The sequence below is a fragment of the Notamacropus eugenii genome, chromosome Y, assembly GCF_028372415.1.
Source record: "Notamacropus eugenii isolate mMacEug1 chromosome Y, mMacEug1.pri_v2, whole genome shotgun sequence".
NCBI classification, from domain to species: Eukaryota; Metazoa; Chordata; class Mammalia; order Diprotodontia; family Macropodidae; genus Notamacropus; species Notamacropus eugenii.
The window spans coordinates 3935962-3945043 of record NC_092880.1 but is presented as its reverse complement, the minus strand read 5'-3'; the positions used below and the strand labels follow the sequence as shown (position 1 = coordinate 3945043).

Below are 9082 nucleotides of genomic sequence, written 5' to 3'. Positions count from 1 at the left end.
CTTCTCCTGCCATAACCCTTGTGTAGATGCTATTCACCTCACAAGTGGGTAACAATACCCTGCTGATGGGTCTTCTGACCATACATCTCTCCCAAGTCCAATCCATCCTCAAATCAGCTGTCAAAGTGACCTACCTGAAGTGCATGTCTGACCATTGTCATTTTTCCCTCCTCCATTCCATCATCCACCTCCAGGATGAAATAAAATAACCTCTTATGTGGCATTCAAATCCCTTCATATCCCCCTCTCTTCTAGTCCTCTTTTACAATCCACACTCATATGCATTATACTAAAGTAACACAATTCAATCGCTGTTCCTCAAATAAACACAAAAACTCAAACAAAATGCTCTGTTCCAGCTATTTTCCCTTGTTGCATTTCAAGCCTGGAATGTTCAATTGTTCTCCCTCTTCATTTCTGCTCATATTTTTTTGGCTTCCTTCAATTCGCCCTTAAAATTCTCTCTTTAACAGGAAATCTTTTCCAATCTCTCTTAATTCTAATGCCTTCCATTTCTCGATTATCTACCATTTCTCCTGTATTTCGCTTGTTCTTTTGCCAAGCTATTTACATGTTGTTTCCTCCATTAGTTATTGAGCTCCTTGAAATCAGAGACTATCCTTTGCCTTTCTTTTGCATCCTTAACATTTTGTACCATGTCTGATACACAATAGGGGCTTTATAATTTGGGGGGATTAACATTAGTTGGCTGATGCCAATACTAATTAATGGAATTAGCATCTGGACCCAAGTCTTGGAATCCCATGTCCATTCTTCTTAAAAATTCTATCCTATTTTTAAATATTAGAAGTTTTCCCCTCTGTCCCACATTTTATTAGGAACAATAGTTTTAAAGAATTATAATCAATTTGCATAGTCAAAGACAGATCTCCTTCTTTCCCCTAAGTCCATCCTCTCTTTTTCAAGATATGTTATATCATAGGTTCTTTGGAATCTGGAAATGATTTGATCAGAACTCTTAAGTATTATCTGTCATTACCAAAATGATGTTTTTATTACTCACTGTATTTTCTGTCAGATTCTTATACATGCAACCAAGGTTACCCCAAAATTTAATCAAGGGAACATATTCTTATAGGAACTTATACTCACTGGCATCTTCGAATATAGTTAGGGTTGTGAGAGGACACATTTTGTCTTAAGACATCCTGGCATGTTTACTGTCTTATCCTCCAATACTTGGGACTTATAGAGACCCTTCCTGAATGAAACGTGACATACTGTAACTTCATCACACCATGGCCACCAACCTCAAGTCTTATCTACAATTGTTCCAAATCTGAGACTGTTCTTACTTCCTGTTGATTTAACCATCCTTATTGGCATTTTCTCCTACATCTTGATGTTTCCTTTCCTATCTCCACCTCTAGTGTCCCCCCATAGGTACCTTCCTCTTCTCATCTCTACCACTTTGCTAGATCAAACTTTGGCATTTCATACCATTGAAAACATTGCATTTCATAGAGATTTACATTTTATGACGTGGTTTCCTACAATATATGTCAAAATATATATGTCATTCTGTTCGTTATTACAAGAAATAAAAAAGTCAGGTAAGCTATTAATATTGAATAGAGATTTTTTCTATAAATTGTATTCAATCCAGGAATACAGTTAAAGGAGAGTATTTTAACCTACTTATGCTGCCTCCCACCTCTGTGCTACAATACAAATACCATCACTTAACTCGTACCTAACTAGTATCACTTATCCCTCACCCCAGCATTGGTAACAGAGAGTTTACAGTTAAGAAGTTAAAAAGATAAGTTCCACAAAAAATTTGGGGATAGCAGGGTAGTACCAATTGGATGTGGGTAGGGGGATGAAAATAGGGTTTTGCATAAGGATACAACCAAAGTACCAAACTGTACTTTGAGGGAATCAAAGAATTCTTTGGGGCATAAATGAATACGTATGAAGATCATTCCAGTCATGAATAATAGACGAAACAAGCACATGATGATAGCCAGAGTCCCTATTTGCATGAAAAAAAGCAATAATGGTTGTATTTTTTTTGGCATTTTTTTCGAGTGTGTGGCAGGTGGGAAAGAAATATATGGTTATTATCAACAACTGTATAATTCCTGAAAAAATTAAGGCGCATGAAATTAATGGAGTAGTGCTGTGTTCTAAGAAATTTTGAAGTATATAGTCTCAGGGAGATTAGAGATGTTTATGAAGCAATGCTTAGTGAAGTTAGCAGAACCAGGAGGTATTTTTGTTTGTTTATAAAACAGTAGCATTGTAAACAAAAACAACTTTGGAGTTTTGAAGAAAAATAAAATGCTTTACCAAGTTTCCAGGAGACTCTCAATGAAATGTCACCCACTTCCTGACTGAGAGATGATGACTTCAGTGCACAGATTGAGACTTTTTTTTTAATGTGGTCATTACAAGGATATTTATTACATGGACGTTGTAGGGCTTTTTTTTCTGACAAGGAAAAGAAAAATTTATTTATTGATATTCATTGAAATGATATTTAAATAAATAATTTTAAACAGAATAATTTTAAAATGAACTAGTTATTATGAGTATAAATAAATGAACAAATAAATACTTACATAAATATCTTAATATATTAATTTAACATGGAGAAATTGATATAGACATACGGAGAGCTTTTCAAACCACATTTTACAGATCATATACAAGTAAGGCTAAGAAATCAAGATGAATACAAAACCATCACAGTATGTAAGAGGGATGTGACAAGTGCTAGACTCAGAATGAATTGAGACAGCTGAAGATAACGAAAGAAAAAACTGATTTATTTGATACAAAATTTTAGGTATCTTATTTTTGTAAATACAACAAAGAAGAGTTCAGCATTGTTCAGTGTGAGTTGAACTTTGATAGTAAATGAAAATTGGATAAAAACACCACTCAGTTTTCATTTTGTTTCATTTTTCTCTGCCCAAAAGAATGACAGACTAGATGGACTGATTAAAAACTTATTGACAATTAAAAATGTTAACAGAATGAAAAAGCATAAAGTGTTACCTATTATCAATGAATTAAAGCATCCTAGTACAACACTGAAGGAACATGTGTATGTATATGTGATGGTTTACCCACTGCCAATGATATTTGAAAGATTGTGTGAAGACAGGCTCCATTGAAGTAAAAAGGGACAGAATATTGTCTTCTCCAATCTTTTTTTTTCAAGATTTTCACAGCAATGAAAGTATAAAGTTTCACTAAGATTTTATTCTCAAATTTCCATTAACATGTTTATTTGTACATATTTTCTTTTTTATGTCAATCTCTTAACATTTTTGATATTCCATCAATGGTACTACCATTTTCACAAATGTTTCCAGTTATATTTAGTGCACAATTATTCTCATTTCTTTATTTATCTTTTTCCATTCTCTTTAAGACATTGACTGGACAGTGGATTTTACTAGAGTACGAAACTCTCCAATTTTAGAAACTTAATACACCAATATAGATTAGCATCTGTATGAATCTTATCATGGTTAATGCAACCAATACTTGTCAGAGTAAAGACTAGAACTAAGGACTTCAAATTCTTAAGCCTGCTCTCTGTTGTCACATTATCTGACTTTCTCTTATCCAAAGCATTTATATGTTTTATTTAGAGATTGTCTGTGATTGTTTATGCAGAGATTTTTTTACCCTACCAGTTGACTCTATGCTTAACAATTGCTTGTCTTTCCTTCTTTTACTTATTTTTATGCCTCAGTTTCTTCATGTGTAAAATGAGGGGTGTGATATAATGGCCTATAAGATCTCTTCTAGTTCTAAATCTATCACATTTCAATCTATGCCATCTAGTATTATTTCATTTCTTCACTTTTCTATCAGTTCAGAAACATGAAGAAATGATCAAATTGTAAGTTGACTCGATATCCTATAATATCTCTTTCAGCTTTAAACCTACGATAGTACGTAGTATCTCATATTTGTTTCGTCATCTTTCTGTCAAATAAAAAACACATAAAGAAATGAAGAGATTCAAATACAGAATCAAGTTATAGGTTGACTATGACCTGCAAGAGTCCTTTCAACTTTAAATCTATGACTAATGTGTTATCCGGTATTTTTTTAAATTTCTTCACTTTTCCATCAGATCAGAAACACAAAAAAATGAAGAGATCAAATTATTGGAATTCTCAAAAGTCTCCATCATATCTTGCACTCCCCCCATTAGCTATGTTTCTTTGGTATGGTATTGAAGGTGGAATTTTTCTTTATAATTTATGTGGAATTAGCATTTTATATGCTGTAATAGAATCCTTATACATATCATGGTTTAAAAGGAAGATTTTTTTTCATTTTCTTATAAAATGTTAATACGTATTTTTCACATAACAGTGTAAAATAATTATAGTTTTCTTCTAGCCAAGTTGCATTGCCTTCATCATTCCGTGTTCTCACCAAAGTGGGTCTTTTCACCAAGACTGCAGATCTTAATACTTATCCATCACTTCCCATCCTATATGCCTGGAGACCACATAGTCCCATAAATCCTCTACAGACATTGTACATAGTGGATTGGGAATCTTCTATAAAGTCTCTTGATAATATATATGGAAATCAGTATAGCATGACCGTCGCCTCTCTTTTCTACTGGTCATTTTCTTCAAAGATATATTTTATGTCATTTTTAATTAGTTAAATGTTGCAAACTATACTGGCCCTCCTTGATTCTGTATCTATTTGAGTGAAATTTTCTTCTAATACAACAAATACGCATAGAGACACAGGCAACACACACACACTCGCACACACACACCCAAAATTAATCAACCATAAGGCTAAAAGAGCTATCATTATGAAGTTAGGTTATAAAATAGGACAAGCTTCAAATTACCTCAGTTTATTCTATTATAACTCATTATAATAATTTGTAATACAATATTATGTAGTAATATATTAACGCAAAATATTATCACATAGTAATATATAATATTAATCAACATATCTAATATAAAGATAAAATGAACACAGGGAAGAGTTTAGAAAGCCCATTCATTATTTAATGAGCAATTCAAGTCTACAAATTACATGGAAATTGACTCCAAAATGTTAGAGGTGTTACTAAAGTGACAGTTGACAATAATCATTATCTCTAAAAAGCATCACTTAAACCAGCAGTTTATAAGAATTAGTACAAACATAAAATATTCTTTTTTTCCCCATCGCCACTAAACAAAATGTGTTAATGATTTTTCCATGTGTTTCTGACACTACATTGTTCATGAACTGGAATATTCAATAATATTAATTATTCAACTGAGTAATTAATTCAGTTTGTCACCTTCCCTAGAAGGGAGGGAAGTAATTTATTATTTAAGTATGAAAGGAAGTACTAAATTGTCCCTTTTAAAAATGTAAGGAGAAATTATATAATTGGCAGAGTAATGTTTGAAATACAAGGAGTTATCCTGAGAATTTGAAGTTATTCGTAGGAAATGATGAAGTTTTTAAGGGGATATTGAAAAGAAAAGTGGGAAATATTTTACAGGATTTTTCAGTCAAATGAAAATAGAAACCAAATGCTAGGAGTTTAATCCTTTACTTTCCTAACCTCCTGATATTGGTAAGAATTTTCTCAGAGAAACTAGGACATCCTTGTTCCTGAGGGTATAAATAATGGGTTACAATATTGTAGAAAAGACTGAAAAACTTATAATTTCCTTCAGAATAAGTGGATTTAGGTTGCAAATGTGTAATAATGTCAGACAAAAAGAATAAACCAACAACCATTACATGAGAGGAGCACGTGGAGAAGGTTTTTGATCTTCCCATGGCTGAAGGCAGCATCAGGATAACCCCTATGATTTTGATGTAGGAACCGAGTATCAATAGAAAGGGAACCACACCAAACAAAACAACAGTAGCATGAACAGAGAACTCTTTTACAGAAATATCAAAACAGGCCACCTTTAGTATTGGACGGATATCACAGAAAATATGACTGAGTGTTTTAGAAACACAGAATGGTAGAGAGAAAATCTGGTATGTCAGACCTACCTGAACTGGAATGTCAATGCTCCCAGAGCCAGAAACTAGCTGTACGCACATTTTGTGGTTCGTGATGAGAGGACAGTTCAGAGGCTTACAGATAGCTGCATAACGATCATAAGCCATTACAGTCAAGAGGAAGCACTCAGTGGCTCCTAGCATTAGCAGAAAACCAAGTTGTACAGCACAAGTTAATAGGGAAATATTTTCTTTCTGAGTCCAAAGGTCTGTTAGCATTCTGGGAATGCTGACCAACGTGTAACAGTTTTCCAAGAAGGAAAACTTTCCAAGGAAGAAATACATGGGGTTTTGCAGAGCTGGATCAAGAACTGCTATTAAAATTATCAAGTCATTTCCCAAAAAAAATATACTCATGTAGATAACTAAGAAAAGGCCAAACAGACTGACATGGAAGTGAGAAAGTTCGGAAAATCCCAAGAGAATAAATTCTACCCGAAAATAATTGTTTTTTCTTACCATTTCCTCATCTGAGGATTCCATCAGGGGAAATAATTAGTTCAGGCTAGGAAAGTCATTTCCCCTTCCCCAGTCCACATGTTTTTTAACTGTAAAATATGGGGTTTATCTTAGATGATTTTTAAGATTCCCTTTTGACTGGACATTACATAATCTCTATTCATCACTCCAAAACTCAGTCATTTAAGTGACTATTGTTCAGTTGCACAAAAATTCATTGTGTCTATTATCATACAAGATGTGGCTTCCAAGTCTTATGCTTCATAGGTTGAGCTACAAATTATATTACACTTATAGTCTTCTCTTATTCAAGAAAACTCATACTAAAACTTGGAGCCATAAATTGCCTTGCATTGAAAATTTAATCTTGCGTTTAATAAAGATCTTCTTAATCCATTCACATATCAAAATTGTGGCCAATGTGACTTTTCAAAGGATCAGGTTTGATAATCCCCCCATTTTCAACTCCGTAAAGTCCAGGAGCTCCCCATTATTTCTAGCATAAAAAATAAAATCTTCACAACCTGGACTTTACCTAACTTTTTAGCCTGCTTACGAATAACGTCCTTTATATACTTTAGCATTTTGCCACATTGGCTTACTGATGTTCCAAATATATGACATTATATTGCTAAACTTAGTGTGTGGAATCTTATCTTCAGAAAATTTTCCCTCTTTGCCTTCACCTTTTCTAAAACCATACCTAGTTTCTTTTATGTCTTAGCTCAAGTTCAATGCACTATACAATCCTAACCAAACACTAATTCCTCTTCTCCCGAGGTTGTCTTACATTTGGTTTACATATTTTATACACCTATATTTGTATTTTGTGAAAATCTCTTCATTTTTATGTTCACTTCATTGTTCAAATATAAATTACTAGAGGAAATGATTGATTCACAGTTTTTTGTTTTGTATCTAAAATAGTACCTGTTGCATGATGTTTCAAAACCTTGTTTTCTTGATAGATATTAATATTATCATGATATCACATGTTTGTGGAGGCTAAAGAAGGAAATTTGAGCAAATTCTCACCCAGTTCTCTTAAAATACATACAAATCCAGTAACTTCGGGATTAGAGAGTTTAAACTAACTTAAACCTTTTGACTCAACATTCAGTTCTCTTTCTAGTACATGATTTATTTTCAGTTTGAATGGAATTTTGATGGTTATTATCTGTCTTTATCTATCTAACTATCTCTCTGTCAGTCTATAGTCATCCAATAGGTAAACAAAAAATGATTCATCACAATGATAGTCGAAATTCAAAACCATGATCATTTTTCTTTTCTATTTGTGTTCATTCTGTTTCTCCCTCTCAGCATGTTCTTAGACTTCTTTCACTAGAATTCCTCCCATCATTCAAAATGATGCTCATGTGCCATCCCATCTCATTTGTTATATTTTACCATATCTCTTTTCTGTGTCTACAAGCAAAATAGAAATTCCTTGAAGGCAAGTACTCTGTCATATGTCTATGTGTATGCATATATATCCATACACATACATATATGCTTATACATACACACATATTATTTAATGGTAGTAGTAGTAGTAGTAGTAGTAGCAGCAGCAGCAGCAGCAGCAGCAGTAGTCGTAGTAGTAGTAGGCTACTTTCATGTCATACTTTTAGAGACACATGAGCTTCTAAATTAAATTATCTCCTTGATTAAACAAGGTTTATAATTCTGGAATTAGATATTCATTATTCTAAGCTGTGCAATTGTAATACTGTTTTGAATCAAATTAAAATACCTCTAAAAGAGTTTTAAAATTAATTTTTACTTGTGTTTTCCACTGTGAGAGAAGGCTCCAAATGGCTTCCTGAAGTAATAGGTATATAAGGGAGTAAATGCTGACAAGGACTGAAGTCAGGAGAGAGAAACTGAGTTTTGTCACTGTAAAAGAAAGATATGGTTAAATCAACCAATTCTGATGAAAGTCCTAGGAAGACAGAGAGTCAGTAACGTGGAAAAAAAAACATTACACACGCGTGCATACACACACACACACACATGCTTGATTTAAAATACGAGAATTAGTGTTTTAATTTCCCTTCTATTACTTACTCTCTGTATCACCTTAGAGAAGTCTTTAATTTGCTTATTCCTCAGTTTCTTGTTCTGTCAATGGATCAAATGACTTCTAAATTTCCTTATAACTCTAAATCTATGATGTTAGATCCTTATGAGTGACAGGAAGCCATTAAGTCACTGAAAGCTGGAAATGGTACCATTCTCTCTTTAGGCTCACATCAAATTCACTTGTCAACAAATAGCAACATAAATTTCAGCTATTACATACTAAAATGATCTCCTACTTTATCTTAAGTATGGCTTTCATTTTCCCTGCACCTAAAATCTAAATATGACACTAGGAGATTACCGATAACCCTTCTAAGTGTAAATATATTTCCAATATATCTTTAAAATTTGATTAAATTGAAGGCAAAAAGAACTCTCATGTATGTTCATAAGTGCTTAAATCAATTATATATGCCATCACCTCTTCTCAACTCCAAGGAGTTTCTGATTTGTGATTATCAGGCTTACCACTTGTAAATGGTCTATGTGACACTTAGGTATTTAT

At 33.1% G+C, this 9082-nt stretch overlaps 1 protein-coding gene across 1 annotated transcript; it reads right to left on the bottom strand.

Moving 5' to 3' along the window:
- Positions 1-5565: 5565 nt before the first annotated feature.
- Positions 5566-6495, bottom strand: LOC140516713 (olfactory receptor 10AG1-like). The gene has a single exon (XM_072627687.1). The coding sequence runs from the start codon at positions 6493-6495 to the stop codon at positions 5566-5568; it is 930 nt and encodes a 309-aa protein (XP_072483788.1).
- Positions 6496-9082: the final 2587 nt, after the last annotated feature.